Below are 21,692 nucleotides of genomic sequence, written 5' to 3'. Positions count from 1 at the left end.
CAGCCACAGCATCTGTTACGCTCCTGTCCCTGCTGGTGATAAGAACCTGACATTGATTATCGAATGCTTTTAGTACCCAGGAATCCCAAATGTCATCCAGGACCAAAAGAGACCTAGTGCAAGAAGAAATATTGCAGATTTCATATTAACTACTAGTGCTAAAATAAAGTATTGCATTTTAGTAATGAAAGAACATTTTCAGAACTTACAATGTATCACTGCACAATTTTTTTTTACATTGCACAATTTTTTTTTACATTAATACATAAAATATCTTCAGAGCATGTCCAGAGGAGGGTAATGAAGCTGGTAAAGGGCCTAAAAAATAGGTTCTATGAGGAGCAGCTGAAGGAACTGGGGTTGTTTAGTTTGGAGAAAAGGAGGCTCAGGGGGAAACCTTATTGCTCTCTGTAACCTAAAAGGAGTTTTTCGTGAGGTAGGGGTCAGCCTCTTCTCCTTGCCTCAAGTGGAAAGACAAGAGGAAATGGCCTTCTATTGCACTAGGGGAGGTTCAGATTAGATATTAGAAAAAAAAAATTCAATGAAAGGGTGGTTAGGCATTGGAATAAGTTGCCCAAGGAAGTGGTGGAGTTATTGTCTCCGAAAGTGTTCAAGAAGCATCTGAATGTGGCACCTGGGGATAAGGTTTACGGGTCATTATAGTGGTGCTGGGTTAATGGTTGGATTAGATGATCTTGAAGGTCTCTCTTAACCTTGATGATTCTGTGATTAAGCACTGTACAAGAAGTTGAATGCAGGTATCTCAAAAAAGTAAGTTTTTACCATTTATTATTCTATAGTTACAACTGAAGTGCGAACAACAAAGTTTTGAGAAATATTTCCATTAAGAGATGCCAGGAAAAATAGAAATATTTACTCTGTTTTTCAAGTCACCAGGCAGAAAAGAGTTGTACACGACTAGATAACAACTCTGCTTGACACAGGCTAGTGATAAGTTTTGTGGGAGAAGGCATTTCAGTTTCCTTTTGACTGAAGAGTTTTTAGTTTTATTCTTGTATCTTTGGAAAGAACCTCTTGTGAAGGAATTGTCTTGGATGATGAGGTTATTTTTACAGAAACAACATTTTTTAGTGACTACACATTCAAATCCTCTGGCTAGCCACATTTGCAGGTTAATACATCGAATTTCACCAAAATAATTTATAGTAGATTTCCCTACACCCACCTATATATGACAAAGAAGTTACTGAAAGTCGATTTTAAAAGGTTTGTTCCAAGAGAGCAAAAAGTCAAAAGTAGACGTATGAAAAGAAATGCCAGTTATTTGCACTCAGTGAGGTTAATTATTGAAACCTAATCTTACAAATTGTTTATACTTACTGCCTTTTTTTTTCTGGAATTTTCTGCTACACTAGTTATTGGTTAAGTTGTCCAATTCCCACTGAAGCGTGCCAAGACTTCCGCATTTTTGTTCAGCTAAATGGTGCTTGTGCCATCGAAGCTTATAAATGAGGATCTGATCTTTCTTAGAGAAATGCATACACATCATACCCCATTTTGAAAGTTGCATTTAAGTCTTGGATACCCCATCTCATTTTTATACAACTCCACTATTAATATCCTTTTGATAAATCAAAGAATACCGTCACAGCCATAAATGACTCATTTTGCAGCACTTTCACACTTGAAAATATGCTGGGTGGCATGAATTTCATGCTGGTCTGATTTTATGTTTTTAATTAATCTGAACACTTCAAAGTCCTCCCAGTATTTTGGCACCAGTGATTTTCTCCTCCAACCACACCAACAAGTCTTAAATCCTAATTAGGATTATTTAAAAAAAGAAAATAAACAAAGAAAAACCAAAGCAAACAAAAAAACCACCCTAAGCAGACAAACACAAACCCCTGTGGCAATAATGACAGGAGATTAAATTCTGTAATTTCTTACTTTAAAGTATATCATAGTTTCAATTTCTTCATTTGACTAATTCTTTAATCCCAAGAAACATAATGGATTCACAATGTGAATCCTTTGCCTAGTACTTTATTCCCAAGAGATATCCTGGGTTGACTATTTGAATCCAGAAATAGTTAAAGTGACTTTTTGTCACCGAAGAGAATTCCAGTGCAGAGCAAGCTCCTCCACCAGATGCAGAAAGAGTGAAGCCTGGTTTTCAACACACTTGCACCTTATGAACTTCACTCCCCAGTACATTTCCTTCTACTTCCTCCCATGCCCACTGTGATGTTGTGCACAAATTAAACATCCAAATTCTTCTGTATTCAGGAGTTTTGGTTTGTTTGTTAATAAACAAGAAATAACAATGGAAATGTGTCAATGAAAACAACCACTTTGCATATTTCACGAAAAAGTCTACTTTCAGCTGAAAGTGCAGTTTGAACTTTTCATATAAGATTTCCACAAGGAAAAAAAAAAGAAAGATTTCTTGTGGAAGACCTGGCGATATTTTTCACATCTTTTCTTCACAAGAAAAAGCTTTTTTTTTTTTTCTGTACAGAAATGCCAGTATTCTACTCTATGTCATCTATAAAGATACAAGATTGGAGTATTATTCCCAAGATATCTCATTGAGGTGCAGGCTTGTTTACTTTAGTACAGATTTTCCCAGAGACTAATGAAATCCCCAAAAGTAAAAAAAACTATTGCTCAAAGATGAAAAAAGCTGTGCAATGACTGAGATGTTGCTTAATTAAATCAGGTCACTTTCCCTGAAGTTTGAAAGAAACTGCTTTCTCAGTGGTAAGTGATCACATCATGAAAACCTGCTTTCACTTTAGTACCTCTAGGCCAAACACTTTTTAGACATCAGCTGTTCTGGAAAGGAAAATATTTCTGCAATGATACACATCCTTTTTTTCTGCTGTATGATCCTCACATATCAGTAAAGCACTATATGCACACAGTGAGAACAATGAAAGTGAGAGCAATTCTTATTTCCAGTGGTTTGTTCCCTACTTTCATTATTCAACAACTAATACTTTTTCAAGCAAATATGACTCCTGCACAGTCGGTTAACGTATTTTGTTAGCAGAAGCCTAATTAGTTTAAGTTAGGAAGTTGGTTAAAAAAAAAAAATACACATCACAGAGACACGTAACTACAACACAGACACCTTAGATTATTAGATCGAAGTTAGTCTGCAAAGTTTTAAAAGAATACTGTTTGATTTTACTGACATCACCTGGGATATTTGCGCAACATCAGCAAACGAAGACGATCTTTAGCCTCCTCAATGTTAAGTGGTGACCTTTGTGAAAGCGTCAAGTCATGTTCTAATCTACTACAGAGATTCTGAAGTTTTATTAGGAGCCCTGCTTTGTCTTGTTTTCCAACAGAGATCCAGTGAACTCCTCCTGGAAAGTAATCTAACAATAAAAGCAATATTAATTGCGCTATACATTTAACATCAGAAATATTTAATAGCAGCTTACAATAGCAATCGAGAATTCAACTTTAATTAAAATATAAACCTCTAAAGTCTATTGCAAGCCATCCTTGCAACTCTAGTATTAACACCAAAGGATGATTCTACAAGATTACTATTGTTTATTTTTAAAGGAACAGGCTCTGTAGGGCAAATTCCCACAGAAATTTCACACCACCACTGATACTGCTGTCCCTCCTTTGTACATGTCTTCCTGCCTGTCCCTCAACAACCTCTTCTGTAGTCTAACTTAGTATTTATATTTTTAGCCCTGTATTACAGCAGAAGTTCAGAGTTTGGGATGTAAAAACGATCCCAAAACAGTCATCAGAAGACATCTAGAAGAGTCAGCTGTAGCAGCAGATGCTGTGGTATCTATCCCTACATCATGTTTTTTTAATGTCCAAGTCCTACTTTCTCCTCCTAGTGTACTATGCAGGGAAAAATAAATAAAATAAGAAAAATACCATTAAATAGTTTCATTTATGATCTGCTTTAAGCTAAGGTGATACTACTGTAAGCATTCCACAAATGCCTGCCATTGTTAAAATTTATGCAAAAGTCAGAGCAAGATTTTTTAAAAGAGGAGTCTAAGGACTTTATCAGCTATGTCCAAAAGGAATATAACTACTTATATATTTTTCATTAACAGAAATAAAAATTTCAAGTTAATTAAGGATGCATCTACTATCATAAACCAAAGCAGATTCTAAGGTGAAAAGCTATTCAAAACTTTTTCCATAAACTAGTAAAATACTTAGTGGTCCCAGAGCACTAACTGGTCATGAAACTTGTATGTTGTAAGCAAATATTCCAGAAGCAACTAAGGAATTTAGAAACCTGAATCATGTTCAAGATGACATACGATATTGCACCATATATGTCCAAAACGTGTATACTTGCAGTAATTTTTATTAAAATATAGATATTTTTCTAAAAGTACCTTCCAAGAGCTGATGATCCCTTAAAGCTTCTGCTGTTAAAACAGTCTTCCCACAGCCTGCCATTCCATAAACTGTGACCCAGCCTGGATCACTTCCCAAGCAGTACAGCTTCTTTTTAATAGCATCTACCAGTTTCGGCCGAGTGACAAACACAACTGGTCTCTGTGGTACGCCTCCTTCACAGAGAACTGTCTTCACTAGAGTTAGAAACAAGAAACATGAAAATAAAAAGTGAATTCTAAATGCGATGCCTCTTCAAACCCAACCAAACAACTGCTCACCCAAAATAACTAGGGGACTCCCTCCCCACCTCATGTCCCATAAAAATGCTCTAAAAACTGCTGGACTCACAACATGAAAGACTGAAAAAAAATTACTCTTTAGAAATAAATTACTTAAAAGCCCCCCACCTACAACAGTATTCCAATTAACGACCACATGAGGTAAGCTAGTTACATCAATCCCTAGAAGTTAAAAGATAATTAACAGCTCCAGTGGAAACTGTGGCCAACACAGGAGCTCAACATTACTACACCAACAACCAAGTCACTTTCTCAGCAAAAAGTTACCACCCTATGGATGCAGCAGAAAAAAAGGATGCTGTGTAAGGCTTTTACTTGGCACTTAACAGCACAGCACCGTGGTCCAAGCAAGACTTCCACTGATTTAAGCTGAGATAGCATAGCGGGAAAGAAAATGTACACTTTATCTGTCCACTTTGTGGCCATATGGAGTAGCATATTACACTGGTAAACTTTTATTATCTGAGTAAGATTTCCAAAACTCCACAAGGCAACTTGTCTTTACGTTCAAGCACAGGGATCGCTGTAGTTACACTGACCATATGAAGTCATTCCATCCATTGAACTCTTTCTGTTACCAGATGAGACAGCAGGGATGCCATCTTGAAGAAGTGCAGCAAGATCTCTGTACCCTTCATGAAGCAGTGCATTATAAAAGGATCTATATGAATTATTATCTTTTGTAAGAATAATGTTTATTAGCATGGCTGCTCGCTCCTTCTGTGTATTCTAGAAAAAAATCCAAACATTAAAAGATGTATTATACAAAACTAAGAGACCTTAGAAGTCATTTAATCTATCACTCTGTCAAACTCTGTCAATTATAGATTATTTACAGTTAGAGAAACAGCCTTTAACTTGACCAAGCCCTTAACTTGACCTTATGAAGTGCAATAAAAACTGTGTGCTGGATTCATTTGATGAATCCAGGAATTAGATAGAGAGAAATTCCTATTTTTAAGAAGGATGGTAAAGCATGTGACTACACTAGGAAGATAAAGAACAGTGAAAGATGACTCTACCTGCTGTTTCACTCTCTCTTCCTCCTGTAATGTTAGCACTTCGTCAGAAATCATACGATCCATAATATAAGAAGTCTTGATGTCTTTTTCCAATGCTTGGCGATTCATAAGCAAATAATTTCTACTCTTGACATCCATGTTCCTTCCGTGTGAAAAAGGGAGAGGGGGGAGAAGTCAAGTAAGAATGGGAACATAATTTACAAGTATAAGGAAAGAAGTTTTAAAATAGCTTAGGAACTTTGGTTTTAAAGTCCAAAAGAGTAGTGAAGCAGCTGCATTAGTGGAAAATATGTACAGTACCTGATACGTACTCTTAATTCTGAAAATAAAGAGTCTGAGTCCTTTCCCCCATTTCTATGAATTTATGTTTATGAACACTTGGGAGCTACAAAACCACAGACTTTGCAAGCTTCTCATATACTAGAAACTTGCTAAATGTCTCTATGAAAAGGTTTTCTCAGTACCCACTACATCTCTCAATTTTTTCAAGTCCTTGGATCATGCGACTGGGACAACAGGATGAGAAAGAGGACTGGTCTCATCACACAAGATAAACTAATTGTTGTCTCCAAGTTCAAGATGCCATAGAAGCATATAAATAGTGACACATGATGGAAGATGGAGTGCCCAACACTACCAATGACTTTGCTATATTGATATATATACTGATCTGACACCCAATTCTATAAACTGTCATTCTTCCTCTATGTCATAAAAACCCCCACATGTCTGAAGCCAACAGAAGGTGAAAACTATTGTCTATAACGTAAAGGTTTTCCATTACCCATCAGTTGCCCCTGAGAGTCCCCAGTGACCAAAATTATCTCTCCGATCACACTCCTGACAGAAAGCTCCGTAAGCAAGTTCAAACTCCTCCATGGAGCAACTACGCAGGTGCCGGCAGAAGCATTCACCTTTTCCGATTGCTCCCTCCTTCAGGAGCTGGGTAGAACATCTGCCTTTGGATAAGCTGGAGCGCCTCTTCCGCCGTACCGGCAGAATTCCCTACTTTCACTGAAAATTACGCGATCAGGAAAGCCTTCCCCCCACCTTTATCCCACCGCACCGCTGAGGTAACGGGGACGCGAAAGCTCCCCAGCCGAAAATCGTCCAGGTCAAACAAAAAAACAAACAAACAAAATAATAATAATAATACCAATAACAACAATAATGAAGCCACGTGTGAAGCGAATACAAAAGAAACCGCCGCACAAACACCCAAAACAAAAGCTCACACCCGAGCCGCCGTTATCCGCCGCCCGGAGAGGGAAACAGAAAGGGGAGCGCTCAGACCCCCCGCCCGTCGCCGCTGTCCCCCACCCCGCCCAGGCAAACCCCGGTCTGGCCTGGCCCGGTCCGTCCCTCCCACCCTCTCCGCTACGCCGCTCACCTGGCGGGCAGCGCGGACCCCGGCAGCGAGTCCCCGCCTGGCCCCGCGGAGACGCCACTGCCCCGCGACCACTGCGGAGGCGGCGCCGCCACGCTTCCTCCTTCCGGGACCGGGGGCGGGGAAGGGCCGGGCCGGGCCGGGCTGCTGCTGCCCAGCCCCGCGTCCAGCAAAGCCCGGCGCTGCGCGGAGCCCAGCTCTGTGTGCCCAGCTGTGTGTGCCCAGATCGCTCCCGCGGCGGCGGCCGGCGGGCGCCGGACGTGGCGTACCGGGAGGCGATGCGCCGGCCCCGGCCAGGGGAGGGGCTCCGCGGCCTGTAAACGTGGTGCCTGCGGGGCAGCGCGGCCGTCCCCGCCCCTCCGCCCTGCAGCTGAGGCCGTTGGAGCGCCGGGGTAATGGAGGAGCGCGGCGGCGGCCGGAGGGAGCGGGGAAGGTGGCGCGGGGTGCTGGGGGTCGCCGGGGCGGGGTGGCGTCCCCGGGGGCGGGCGGGTGCTCGGGTTTGCGGGGAGGGACGTGGGGGCTCTGGAGGGGAGGGGGCGGGCGGTCGCGCTCAGTGTCCGTGACCCAGCGCGGGCAGGGCTGGGGCGGCCGGAGCCGAGGGAGGGAGGCACGGGAGGGTCTCTGGGAAGCTGCGGTTCATCCCTCTGTACCGCACCGCTCTGCGATCTGAACCCGTCCTTTTAAAGCAGGGCTTTTTGGGTTTTTTTCTGTATTAAACTATTTCCTTAACTACCATTCAGATATCTTTTTTTTTTTTTTTTTACTTTAACTTCGTAATGCTCTCAATCTCAAAGTGTCTTAAAAGTTATAAAATAGCGGTTTTCTGTTTTGGGGAGGTTTTTTGAGTTTAAGAGGTGTTTTTTCCTACGTACTTCAAATTCAGAGCATGCTGCCCTAAGCTACCTGCTCTTATGACAGATTAGATTTTAAACAATATTTTTTACGCTTGTATGTGACTATGCAAGTGTCTATAAATATTTATATTTTGATATGTGACTAAGCGGCAATACTGCAAAGTGATCCAAAAAGCAGCACAACAGTTTTGTCTCAAAATGTGCTAAACCAAATCCACCAAGGATCAAGTCTATTTTGAGCAGTACTGTGGAAGATTTTAGGCTTAAAAATTCCACTCTGTACTTCCACTTGGTTGGTAAAATATGAGGCTGAAGATTACTTGTTTCTATTCAGACCTTAATTTTATTTAGAACAAGTTGTAGCTTTTCTTTGATCTAGATGCATAATTTAATTAATCTTCTGAATTTTTCTGTTATTGACCTTTTATTAACTGATGTTTATGATTTTACGGATGATATGAAATCATTACAATAGAACTATTTCTAAATTAAAGCTTGACTTGCAATTTCATTTTTTAAAATAAAAAGATAACTTTCCCCTTTTAATGTGGTATAGGTAATAATTATTTAAAAAAAAATCTACAAGTAAAACACAAGTCCATTAGTGAAATTGCTGATGATCTTGTGACAGTCATCAACTACAAAAAGAAATGTGCTTTTAGTCTTTGTGATTTTCAGTATATCTTTAAAATTTCTTATTCTACTCCAGATGAAATATTTCTGGAAAGGTGAAATTAGCTAAAGCTTGAAGAGTTTGGTTTTAGAAAATATGAAAGGTGGGCTCTATGCTATAGAAGGCAAAATGAAAGTCTTGTGACGTTTTACAAAAGTGCACATAACTAAGAAACATAGTAAACACTGAAAGAAACATTTTTAGGCGTGTATTTGTATACTTTAAGGGTGAAAGTTTATGTTTGAGAATGATTAGAAGTTAAGTAGTCCTTTTTGGGTTTGTTTTTTATCCTAGCTTTCTCTTTTGCTTCTGCTTTTTAAAACCACAAAATGTCTGAAGTTAAGCAAAGGAAAAAAGGTATTTCTTCGTCTAAGACCAATGAAGGCTCACAAAACATTGAGAAGAAAAGTAGTTATGGGAAGCTGACAAATCCCAGGACGAGCTATAATCAGAGTTCCTTTTGGGTGGACTCACGGACAAGCTTGACCATAATTTCCCTTGCTGTTTGCCTGGTGGTGACCTGGTAGGTAACCCTCTAAAGCGGGTTTTAATATTTTCTTTTGTATTCTGTATGGTATTCAGTCACAGACTGTATGATTTATATTTGAATGCCATGCTTGAGTTAAGTGACTACATAAACTTGTTAAAGCCAGAAAGATCAAGAAAAGAATAGCAGTATTCACAAGCATGGAAATATGGATGTACAGTAAGTTATAACAGAAGCTCAATTTATTATGTCATGTTGAAAGTTTAAAAGGTGCCTTCATGAATTTTAAGTACCTGCTTTGGAGGCTACATCTAACTGAAGAGCAGCTTAATCTGCCAATAAGTACAACAAGGCTCATTTGGCAGGTCATAAATAGACAGTAGAAATGAAACAGAGTTTTCTGTAAATAAATTGCTCAGCAGTGTGGTAATTGTTCCTCAGGTGGAGTCTTCAAGTAAAGGTTAAATACCTTCGTTAAAGATGTTTTAGAATATCTTATCAGCATCAGTACCTTAGTTCCATCAGAAACTGAGCTTCATGCAAAAATGATATGATGAAATTCTTAGAAATCTAGTGCCAGCAGTTAGTTTAGGTTATTCACTCTAGACATCAATCCGAAAATTAAGATAAATTTTTTATGTTGATGTCACCTAGATTTCATTATCTAAATTTTTGTGAAACAGAACAATGTAGAATAAAATTATTACTTATGCTTCTGCTTACTGTTTTATGTATGTCTATGTCTCTTTTGCATATATCTGTCTATAGCTTTTATTGCCTAACTTAATCTTACAGAACATTTTATGTATTTTGAAACTTCTAATTGTAAATAATAATTAATTTACCATAAATTATAAGTATAAATTTATGAAAGCACAAGTATTTGAAGTAAGCTCTGTTGTTCTAGATAAAATTGTTCTAATACAGAGAGGACCCTTGCATAGTCTTCAAAAGACCTTGTTTGGGGATTAATAAGCATCCAGCAAAATGCAGGGGTTTTTGCTTGGTTGTCTCATTGCCTTTTTAATTAGACAAAGTTCAGAAAGCATCCAAGTTCACAGTAAATGAATCTAGAATATGTATAAAGTACAGGATTGAGATCTTCACTGCCTGTTCACAGCTGGCATTGTCATTACAGTAGCTGTACGAGCTTTGCCACCCTGTGTTCTTGGGTGGTTACAATTAAACGGAAACTAGCCTTTCTAAATTCAAAGACTTCTATGCATGCTTTTGTGATGTTTTGTAAGAAAGTCCAAATTTCTGTGCGTGTGGTTTATTTCCACCAGTTAAATAATGCTTCATCAATAAAATATCTTGCGAGGCAGTGCATCATGACTGTGTGACAGTCTTCTTGTGCCAGTACTCTGGACATTTTTTCTGTTTGAATGGCAGTACAGTGTAAAAAATGAAGTAAAAATGAAGACATCTATGGATGTTTCCTTCTTTTCCTGCCTCTTTTGGAAGATAACTCCAGTATGTAGACAGATCAACTTCATTAAATCCTGATTTTTATTTTTTTTTTCCTCTTACATATTGATCTAGCAGATTCTGTGAATAGAAATCCCTCCAGTAACAAATTGCTGTGAATCAGGTCCTGGAACACTTAATATCTGCTAATTATGTAGTTACGTTTTCTGTTTATTTACTTGCAATTTGCAGGTTTCTGTTTCGGCAGTCAGTTCAATTTACTGATATGGAAAGAAAGTACAATTTCTTACAGCAAGAAGCTGAAAAAATCCTGGATGTGGAAAATAAAGTAAATTTAATTTCTGAAAAGGTAATAGTCATTAACATCTTAATTGGAAAATCTCTCGTGAACATTTACCATCATTTTACATTGTTGTTGTTAATTTTTCTGTTTTAAAATAAATTTTCATAATGTGTTCTACTTGCCTGTGAATAGGCCTTTAGAGAATATTTCATGTGACAAAACAAGTCTATCCATGCCATTGTTCAAGTATGTAGATGTAGTGGTTTTATCTCAGTATTATTTTTTAAACTATTTTTAAAAACTTACATTGATGCACGTCCTTCAGTCTACCAGTACTTTTTTGTGTATGATTTCAACATGTGTTGATTTGAAGAAAATTTACAGGCATTTTTATGCAGTAGACCTGTTCTAATAACATGAAAACATAATGAACTGATAGATAAGAAAATAAAACAATGAAAAAATATTATGATGTGTGACATTATCAAGTAGAAAACTTGTGCTGACTGCCAAATTATCCCCAGTACCTTACAGATAATGATGGGATCACAGCATGGCTTATGCCAGTTATTTTGTTTTAGCACTGATCTCAGAATGATGTCACTTATACATGATGTAATTTGGATATTTATATGCTACACTTAAGATTGCAAAATGTTGCATGGCATTTACTGTATTCTACACGCAAAAAACAAACATGGAGACAAGGGATTGACAAAAAAGAAAATGGCATATATTCTATAGAAATGCAACAATAGACATACCTTTTTACTTGAGCTTTTCGTGATAGGTTAATCAACAATATTTTAAAGATGAAATATGAAAAAAATCATATAGGTCCTTTGTAACAAGTACAGTGGCTTTTAAGGGACTTTATTCTCTCTTAAATAAATGGAAATTGTTTTCTATTCTTACTTTTGTTAAGTAGACACGGACATTGTTTTGTGTTATAAATGCAGCTTGCGTCTTCTGAAAGTGTCCTGCAAGAAGCTGCTTCATCCATCTCTGTGATGACTGATTTTGAGCAGGAAATATCTTCTCTTCATAACATCATAAATGATATTCAGAACAATGAACAGACTCTTTCTCTAAAGATGCAGAGCATTAATAAGAAGTTCCAAAATGTTACAAATTCCTGGAGAAGAAGCTTGGATGAAATGAATACAAACACTAGTGGTTTAAAATCTGAAGCAAAGTTCATACACACAGAAGTTACTTCCCAAATTAATGAAGTCGACCAAAGAATTAAATCCCTTTCAGAAAGAGTAAAAGATTTGGAAGACAGTACAGCCAGAAATATTAGAACAGTAAAAACGCAAGAAGATGATGAATTCTCTAGAGTTGAACACAAGTTGGACTTGCATGCAAAGGCAGTTGAAAAGCTAGAAGAAGAACAGAATAGTCTGGTAGCCAAGGACACGGACCTGAATCAGAAACTTGCAAACTATGAACCTAAAATTGAGGAGTGCAAGACTCATTTGCCAACAATTGAAAATGCTATTCATTCCATTCTTAGATTGTCAAGTGAATTGCTAGGTATGGAGAAAAAGATACAGGACTTGACAACACAGCTGTTCACTGTGGAAAATAATATGTTGAAAACAGTTTCTGATACAATGGCGATGCAAAAGGTTCTCGAAGGCATACAGTACAATGGCAGCTTGTTGAAAGTGCAACATGAAATAGCAGCTTTAGAAACAGTAGTGCCTGACATAACAGTATCTTCAAAAGCAAAAGGAGTAACTTTAGAAAGCTGTAACTTAGGAGATGACCAGAAGGGGGATAAGTAAATTTGGACTTAGGTTTTTCATTGATGAAAAAGCACTTTATTTTAAATAATGTGATTTCAGTGTATGTTAAGGATATGTCATTAATTTAAACAGACATTGGATTAGCCTGAAAGGCAAACTTATAATAAAGAGGCTAGAGAACAAGCCATACTGTGTTGAAAAAGGAAAGAAATATTTTCTTAACTTAAGGATTATATTCAGCTTATTTATTAAAAGATCCTTTTCATTTAAGGAATTTGAAGCAAAGTGTTTAGATTTAAGGAAAAAAAACCCTAATATTTTTAGTTTTCACTACTTAAGTTTCTGTTGTTATTACTTTTTGTATTATTTTCCATGGACTTGTAACACAATGAACAATTAATCACGTATTTCTCAGTAGAGAAACATGTACCTTCCTATAATGTATTGTATACCATAACGGTTTGGGGCTTATGGCACAGGCTTCTCAATGTGAGAATTGCTATTGGGATCTATGTATTTTATTATGTGCAGGAAAGCACTGAGTACATTTTTAACAGCTGAAGCTTAGCTACTACAGCATTACAGAAAACACTAGTGAAGAATCCCCTACTGAGAACGTTGTCTTGTATTTATAGGCAGCTGGTATTTACATAGCAGCTGGTGCTATCATTTATTTCTTTGACCCCATGAAAATATTCTCCTTAGACCTCATTTCCAGCCTTTTCAAATGTCCTAAAATCACTGGCATTGCTTTGTTCTGCCATTGAAGTCACTGAACTACATATAGACTAAAGTTCTTATTAACAGATATTCCTGTTAGATTCTTCTTCCATCATTTAATTTACAAGTTTGGTGTGATCAGTCACTGGATTAGTTTGGGGGTTGTTTGTTTGTTTTGGTGCTGTTATAAACAAATTTTAACCTTTTATTCTGTAGAATGTTCTCTATTAGGCATTACATTATATATCTGGTATTGCTTTGCATTTCAAAGGGAAAAAAAATTAACAGTGCCACTGACATTGTTTCCCAAAGTTTGCTGAACCAAGAGCTGCAAAAGTAATTAATGAAATCCACAGAGTTAAGTACTTGGGATCAGGGAATATCCAGTTTATCCATAGATCTACTTACACATATTATCTAATAGGCCTGATAGCTGTTCATTGAAATGTGGATCTCAGGGATAATATCATTTTTTTGTCTACAGATTTATATCTTGCTAATTTTGTATTTCGGAACTCAGGAAAGTAGTTTGCTTAGTTGAAACAGTGTGAACCCACAATATTTATGACTTAATCAGACTTAAGTTAAATTATTCTGGTTTTGTACAGTTGTTTCTCTAGAACTCCACTGAAATCTTCACTAAAGAGGTATAAGTGCCCATTCAAGAGACTATGAAACCAGCATTTCTCAATGTTATAAAGCTGTATCAGTTTCATATATTTATTGCTTATGTATCAATTTGTGTCTGTTTACAGTCATATTCAAAATAAAAATACATTGTAGTGAATTGTCCTGTCCTGGTACATAATCTAATTCAAAATAAACTGCTCCTTTGGAAAGGGTACAGAGTAAATACTTTAGTGTTCCATGTCCCATTAAGAAAAACTATTCTGTAAAGAAATGTTTTTTAAATACTTTTCTGAAGTGTGTTCTAGTTATAGTGTTTCTACTTCATATCTTTTTTGGGGAAGGGTGGCTAGACTGTCAACCTTAACATTATTGAAACCTGAATGTACAGGAATTTGAACAGGAAATCTTCATCCTTAGAGGGCATTAGCTAGGAAACAAGCACAACTTTCCACAATTTTGGTCTTCTGCTTTTGAGCAGACAGTTCTGAGCTAGTGAGGAATGACCAACACTATTGAAGAGCTAAAAGTATTTGTTTCTTTGGTGGTATTTTTACTGCTAGCGTCTAGAAAAGGATTAATATGAAACTAATGATAGCCTCTTAGAATGTGTTTCAACTTGCCCATTTAGTGGTTTTTTTCTCTCCAAGTTCTACCCTGACTTTTTAGGGATTGAACAGGATAGTATCACTCACATATTTTCCTTTCTTCCTCTCAAATTTGAAAACCAAGAACCAGTCATTTAAAAAAAAAAAGTGAACTAGCAAATCCAGGCAAAAATCCAACAATAGCATGAGTGTTCTCTCATTAAAGTAGCTTTTAGGGAGACTTACTACAAAAATTCCTATAAATGGAAAAAGATTGCATTTGATGACTTGTGTTTTCAGAGGTCATGTGGGAAAGTCATATAGCACCTTCCTGTAATTTTTTGTTGTAACAGAAAAAGTAGTAACATTTTTTATGTATACTGTCAGGAAAAAAAAATTTGGTTGTGTTGCAACAGAAGCTGATTTCCTAGAGACAGGATTTGCACTCAATTTGAATATCAGAATAGTAAGATATTTGAGTATAGCTTGAATTATGATGTGAGTTGTTAAGCTAGATATATTTTTGTATCCCTCTAGTGTGAAAAGACTTGGAACTTAATGGAACAGCTGGAAGATCTTGAAATAATTTCTCACATAAAGCATCTGCAGGAAGATATTTATACAATGAAAACATGGTCTAGCAGCATAATTAGAAAACAAGAAGAACTGCAGAAGAATTTAACAAGCCTTTATCATGCAGTTTCAAGCATTGAACAGAATGCAGCTTCTGTAGCAAAAAACATAACGTTGACAATCGTGACAGTAAAAACTGACATAAGGCGCATTTCAGGCCTAGTCTCAGAAATGACTGCACTGACAGATTCTTTGCAAGCACTAGAAGATAAGGTAGAAAAAGGTGAAAAGACGACAGTAAAAAATATAGGTGACCTCCTCACCAGTAGCATTGACCGAAGTACAAAAATACAAAGCTTGGCATCCAGTAATGCAAGAAAAATCGAGCAAATGAAGATGGCATTGTCTGAGTTAAGGAGTGATTTTAACAAGCACTCAGATAGACTTTTGAATCTTGAAGGTGACAGAGCAAAAGTTCTGAAGACGGTTACATTTGCAAATGATTTAAAACCCAAGATGTACAAAGTTAAAAAGGAGTTTGCTGTCTTGGAGCCATTAATAAATGACCTAACGCTGAGAATAGGAAGATTAGTGGAGGAGGTACTACGACGGGAAAAGGAAATTGCTTTACTGAATGAGAAACTGGCCAATCTAACAAGAGTTCAAACCAAGATCAAGGATGTGAAAGATGAAATAACCAAGATCTCAGACATGAACTGATCATTGAAAGGCCACTGCCTAAAGAATAGTGTTTGAGGAGTTGTTAACTTCATCACATGCAGTACTAAGAAGACAGACAATATTTAAAGGCTTCATTTAGAAGCACACTCAAACTTGAGGTTTGTCCTATTCCTTTGAAAAGGACAGGAAAAAGTCATACTGATTTCAAGGGAGAAGTTTATAAAGTGAGCAAAAACCATGTCTCTCTGCATGTATTTCTCTTTCTGAAGAATGACAAATGCTACATTTAATAAATTGCTTGTTTTGTACAATAAAGCAGTGTTAAAACACAAAATTATGTTCTTAGCTTTGGAGTTTGCTTTCATGAAGAAAGCGGGACACAAGACTGACAGATCTTCAGTTTTCCTTTCCTGCTCCAAAGGAGGAAATAAAATTGTGGCTTCCAGCAAAACAAGAGTTAGTCAAACAGCAATAGCAATTTGTCTCAATATATTCAGTCTGTGATTTTTGTAAACTAAAGTGGTTTCTTTTTTAATAATATTTAATGAGGTAAATGCAGTGAAGCAAGCAATGCCCAGAAATATTGCTGATGCCTTGCAAAGAGTTTGTCATGCAATTAGATAGAGTAAATTGTATAAGGTTTCCTGTGAGGCTTTATAGTTGTAAATCGTAATTACTGTGCAGCACCATTCATCTTTAAAACACAGAATCTCTATAGGGACAATGCTCTGAGAGACCTACTAACCCTGCTGATGGCTTTATCACCAGTGTCACGGTGTCTGTTCAGGAATCCTAACAGTTATTCATTCGTTATTTCTTAGTCTGCAAAATACTATAGTGAGTAGCAGAATTGCAAAGAGAAGCTACTTACATCCCAAAAGGCTACACTGATATGAGCCAATGGCAGCATTTCTGTGCTGAAAAACAGGAGATCTGGGACGTTTGAAAATGCTGTAGGTAGTAGACTGAAGTAACAACATAGTGAGAATGGGTTTAGCAGACGAAGGGCAGGGGGGAAAGTACATTAAATAGGAATAAAAATTACTATAAAAACCTATTAGGAGCAATACAGCAACTCAAAAAATCCCTGTAAATGGAATTATATCAAGAAGTGTCAGTATATGGTAAGGCCTTTATAACTTCTCAATTGTTTAGTTGGTCATACCTGGACATCTTGCAGCTACTAGACTCTTGATTGAATGGAAAATATAACCATTCCTCTCCCTCACCATTCTCATCCTCATTCAGCATTCCATATCTTTTGGTCAGCTTCATGTTGCTGGTCTTCCATACCCCTTCATTGCCCTCAGTCAACCTCAAATACTTCATTTAAAATCTTCCTCTTTTTGGTAAACGTCTGTTGCTACCTCCCAATTTTTTTTACCCCTTTCCAGTCCACCTGACAGACCACAAAAATAAACCTGTCAAAAGACAAATGCTTCTAGAAAGCATCCACAGACACCCTTTACCAACTCCTGACCCTTTGCTCTTTCACAAAATTCTTAAGTGAGCCCCTAAAAATAACCAAATGGCATTTAAAGGAGACAGAAAAATCAACAGCCAGAATGGTCAGCCATGCTAAAGCATGTGGTGTATATACCTCAAAAAATATATATGCACATACACCATGAGAGTTTGAGGATTACATAATAAATATATCTCATCTGTATATTAAAGCCTGCTCTTCAGTGATCCACCAACTCCATTTTGGTTATTTTAGTGTGCAAGCTGATGTTGCATCAAGGAGAGCACTTGGCACAACAGACATGGTTACAAAAGGAACACAGATACAGCGGAGTGAGAAATGCACTCTGCACGTCTTTCACTGTGACCCATACGATGCAGTTCACAGTTACCAGTGGATTAACAGCATCATGGGCTACAGTAATTTAATTTATTTAGTTTTCAACATTATGAATGCACCATTTGTCGTCAGTAGCCAGCAAAAACCTGGAGAGGCAGAACTGGACAACCAGCAGAGTGCTATCTACACAAGTGATGTGGAAAATACGCTCCAGCCGCACAGTTAATCAGAGCACTCTTGACACAACAGAGGTCTGTCTGCATGAAAAGAGCACTCTCTCCTTGGAACATTAACCAGAAAATAAGCCAGGATAAACAACCATGGATTTCAACCCCCGGATGAATAACCTCCAAATTCTAGAACACATCTACCAAGAAAAAGCAGAGTAGACGGCCCTGTGCATGGTCTCTATGGCAAGTTCAGGACCATTAATTTCCCTTTCCCTTCAGATGTATGCAGACCACCCACCCTTCCTTCCCAGGAAGTGCAGGTCTAAAGCATTATGATCCTTTCAGAAACCTTTCCTGCTGCAAGCAAGAGAAAAAATTTAAGTCATAAAGATTACTTCAAAAAAATATTTTAAAAAAATCTCGATCTAATGTTGGCACATCCACATGTTGTCCTCATACATAAGGAGAGCAATCAGTAATTCTGCCATAATCTGCACAAGTATTACAAATCTCCATTTGCCCTTCAAGCACACACCTCCACTGTACCAAAAAAACTGAAGAGTAGTTTTGCAATTACACTGCCCTAAGGACAAAGGCAAAGCTCTTTCTACAGCAGAAAAGGTGAGACAGAGAGTGAAGTATTTTTCAAAAATTTAAAGCAGTCTGCTACTCACCTTATTTTAGTACTGTCAGTGATGGGGAGAGTTATCAGCTCAGGAAAACTACAACCCCTTACTAAGTTCGTTTCTAGGGTCACTCAAAGATACTCTCTCCAATTTTACCAAGTGATTGAGAGATTCAGATAATAATGAAAATTACAGCTATGGTACTTAAAACAGATCATCCCATGGAGCCCAACCTGTGGTGACACTCAGGAGATCTTTGCTTTTAATTTAGTTTGTAGGCACAAAACTGGTCAATTAATATTCTTGTCAGCAACTTGCAAGGAAAAAAACAACTCAAAAGCCAGCAACAGCATCAAATAATCAACAATGAAAAATTACATGAGCAAAGTAATCCCAAAACATTAAAATCTACTTTTAGACAGTAGAACACCTGCTCAGCCAAGAATTTCCTGCTAGCAACATCTTTCTCCCCATCATCTGGAGTTACAAAAATCGTATTCTGTAACAAAGCCACATAGCTACTAAGCTCATCTCCCCAGGGTACTCATATTTGCTATAAAAAAGCAGGATGTTTATTGTTTTCACTGTGAACTACATCATTTCTATATAGAAATGTAAATTAATTACAACTATTTGTATTATTACAGCCCATTTTAAAATGATATGCAACAAACATTTCAGCAAGTATCAGCACATTTGATCTGTGGTACAACCTCATACAAATACTGTGTGTGAATGGAGTTGTTATTCCAAATTTATGTAACTATATGCTTTAAACCAGAAAACTCAGCTCCAAAACCAGCAAGAAAGGACGTTTTGTCATTCATAAAATATACACAAGCAGCATATATATAATCCATGTTTTACAAAGCACTTTGGGGTTTAGTGATGGGTCTGGAGTTATCCAAGTTCAAAATGGAGTGCTCCTTTTCGATACAGGACTTGCCCTGCAATGGAAGAGCGAGTCCATCAAAAGCACCACTGCTCCCACGCCCCAGCCTCCCAGACTTCGGAAAACGTACCAGGCATTATGCACAAAGCAGTTATCAATGACAAAGTTGACCTTTTAAATGCATTTTAATACTACGTTTTTCCCACTGAAGCTTATTTAAAATACCAGCAGGTATTTTAAGAAACTTTAAGAAACAACGTTTTATATGTCAAACCCTTTCCGAACAAGCATCTGAACGAGCCCATGGCTGAATGTCAATGAAGCCAGCACCTGCAAGACAATTCTCTCCCCCTCTTGAGTTTTCCACTGAAACACAACACTGCAATGATCGCTATGTATATTTTCCCTTTCTCAGTTACAGAAGAGGAACTGCTGGCTGCTTCTTGTAGTCTCAGATCTACTTTGATAAATCTGAGCATCTTTACAAGGACAGTTTCAGGTCTACCCCTGAGCAGTGAGAAAACAGACTTAAGATTCTCCTATTACTGCACAAAACAACTGTGCAACGTTGACCCTATTCTAGGGAAAAATTGTGCGATTTTGCTCAACATATAGAACAAGAAGCAGTCTTGTGAAATGTAGCTCAGCATTGGATTGTTAGACAATCAGGCTACCTCACTGCATGAGCCAAGCTTGTCTCACTCTTCTGCCAGCCTTAAAATTTGACAGAAGTGCTTCACTTCCCCCAGAATTAGAAGGAACTTGAGATGTTTTACAGCAAACAAAGAAGTATCTACTGAGTTAAAATATGCTTTTAAAGAAACTGATATTTGGTACACAAAACTGATACTGTTTTTTTCTAACAAGTTGTACCACACACATAGGTTAACTTCAAAAGTTGATTTAACATCTATGGTCTTGATACAAGATCAAGTCATACTAAAGGTTCTTCCCCAAGAAAGCTCTTAGAAGCATTTAATGACTCATTAATAACTTCAAAGCTTCCCACTCACTACGAGGAAACAAGATTTATATACTTTTCTCATTAAATAATTCTAATTCAACACCAAAGTACTTGCACAAATGTTTTGTTTAGACTTAGGGAATTTGACTTTGCTGTGTAACACAGTTAAGATACCAGCCACTCTAAGAGTGCCTTTACTAGTGTCCTGGTGACAGGGAAATGGAGAAGTTTTAGATTTTATTCCACATTCTGAAAGGCAGCAATTCAAAATAAGGCCCAGCTTTCTTGTTCAGTATAATCATCAAAATCGTGGAAGTTGGAGGGTTTTCCCAAGGGGTGAGAAGCTTGATGCTAAGCAAACCAATAGCAGGCACATCAGACTCCAGCAAGAAGCAGCAGTCAGTATATTTATTTATGCTATTCCAATGGCACCTGCCTTAATTGTCCTTTTAGCTCTGAAGGAACCAAGTAAGAGGAAGGAACAGTACAACATACGTGAGTGCCAATGTAAGTTCAGTATCATCAGCTCACGTGCTGTAAGGCAGATAATATCCACAGTTTTGCACAAAAGAAATTTCAGCTCCAGCTCTACTATGTGAACAAAGTAGTACTGGAGAGGGTGATTATCTACTGTGGGTTACTGAACAAGTGAAATGCAGAGGGCAGCGTTATCATCCTTCAGTAAAAGACTGCATGACTGTCTCCTCCTGCATGCCTAGGAACCTAGATTTCTTCACATCAGGGTCCAAAAAAAAAAAAAAAAAAAAAAGGTTATGCAGAAGTGCAAGGTTCAACCAAAGCTCAGCATTAAACTGATTCATTAAAAAAAATAAATTAAAAACTACAGCCATAGCAAACATAGGGAAAAGCTGGCAAGTTTTTCCAACTCTCCAATAAAAGACAAGCCATTTTTATCTTATTGGAAAGCTGAACTAAGTTTTTAGTGGTTAGATATATTTGAAAATCTTTATTAACATCAGCATTTTTCTAGTTAAAGAGGTTTAATTCCACAGGACAACCAGAAGGACCAAGTTCTTTGGTGTGGTTCAAAGCCAAGAGAAGCAAAAATTAGTCAAGTAAGCATAAGTTAGTTAAGTTGGGATGACCATCCAAAGGCAGAAACAGCTTTAGGATGTATAAGATTCTTTTTATCTCTGTGGGGAACACCAGTATTACGACCAGGATGCCCTATCGGACTGCAGTCTCAGCTACTCAGGAGTTCAGGTATTCTACAGTAACAGCTTATTATAGGCAAATGACCAGTGGACTCAAAGTGCACAAGACTGCAGTTTGTTTCTGCAGTTCTACAAGGACACGTTTTGGCACTTCTCTGGAAACAGTGAAAGCCTAGTTTCGTTACAAGTGGAAGAGTAACACTTCTCTGATCCCTAATGTGTAGAACAGAGCCACTTTTTAAACTTTTTTTTGTGGGGGAGAGGAAAGCAGGGAGAGTATTTGACATATTTGCTGCTATGAAACGAAGCTTACATATGCAGTAGTAAACAGAC

General features: G+C 37.6%; 2 protein-coding genes across 12 annotated transcripts in view; one reads left to right on the top strand and one right to left on the bottom strand.

Annotated features, from left to right (window-relative positions):
• Positions 1–7,197, bottom strand: part of APAF1 (apoptotic peptidase activating factor 1) — a 44,918-nt gene extending 37,721 nt beyond the window's left edge. For 4 of the 8 annotated variants that reach the window (XR_007904117.1, XM_051784800.1, XM_051784798.1 and 1 more), the window contains exons 1-6: positions 6,592–7,009; positions 5,678–5,819; positions 5,195–5,384; positions 4,353–4,550; positions 3,167–3,350; positions 1–113 (exon numbers count right to left, since the gene is read on the bottom strand). Coding sequence is in view for 6 of the 8 variants with exons in the window: in XM_051784800.1 (XP_051640760.1) it covers positions 1–113; positions 3,167–3,350; positions 4,353–4,550; positions 5,195–5,384; positions 5,678–5,819; positions 6,592–6,632 (868 nt within the window). In the remaining 2 variants the exon portion in view is untranslated. Of the gene's footprint in view, positions 114–3,166; positions 3,351–4,352; positions 4,551–5,194; positions 5,385–5,677; positions 5,820–6,591; positions 7,014–7,067 lie in introns of those variants that run through there. The other 4 variants (XR_007904118.1, XM_051784799.1, XM_051784804.1 and 1 more) reach the window with 4 other exon arrangements.
• A 116-nt stretch (positions 7,198–7,313) lies between these two features.
• Positions 7,314–16,062, top strand: IKBIP (IKBKB interacting protein). Of its 4 annotated transcripts, XM_051784823.1 has the most exons (5): positions 7,367–7,497; positions 8,886–9,114; positions 10,738–10,855; positions 11,749–12,325; positions 15,012–15,198. In XM_051784823.1, exons 2-5 carry the CDS (start codon positions 8,921–8,923, stop codon positions 15,014–15,016), a joined length of 894 nt encoding a protein of 297 aa, XP_051640783.1. In that variant the 5' UTR covers positions 7,367–7,497; positions 8,886–8,920; the 3' UTR covers positions 15,017–15,198. The 4 variants fall into 4 exon arrangements, with proteins under 4 accessions (XP_051640781.1, XP_051640783.1, XP_051640782.1 ...); XM_051784821.1 differs by lacking the exon at positions 15,012–15,198 and having other exon boundaries at positions 7,314–7,456; positions 11,749–14,683; XM_051784822.1 differs by lacking the exon at positions 11,749–12,325 and having other exon boundaries at positions 15,012–16,062.
• Positions 16,063–21,692: the final 5,630 nt, after the last annotated feature.

The sequence above is a fragment of the Manacus candei genome, unplaced genomic scaffold (genome assembly GCF_025592945.1).
Source record: "Manacus candei isolate 608988 ecotype Guabito, Panama unplaced genomic scaffold, ASM2559294v1 h1tg000018l, whole genome shotgun sequence".
Taxonomy (NCBI): Eukaryota; Metazoa; Chordata; class Aves; order Passeriformes; family Pipridae; genus Manacus; species Manacus candei.
This window is presented reverse-complemented; position numbering and strand designations above follow the sequence as displayed.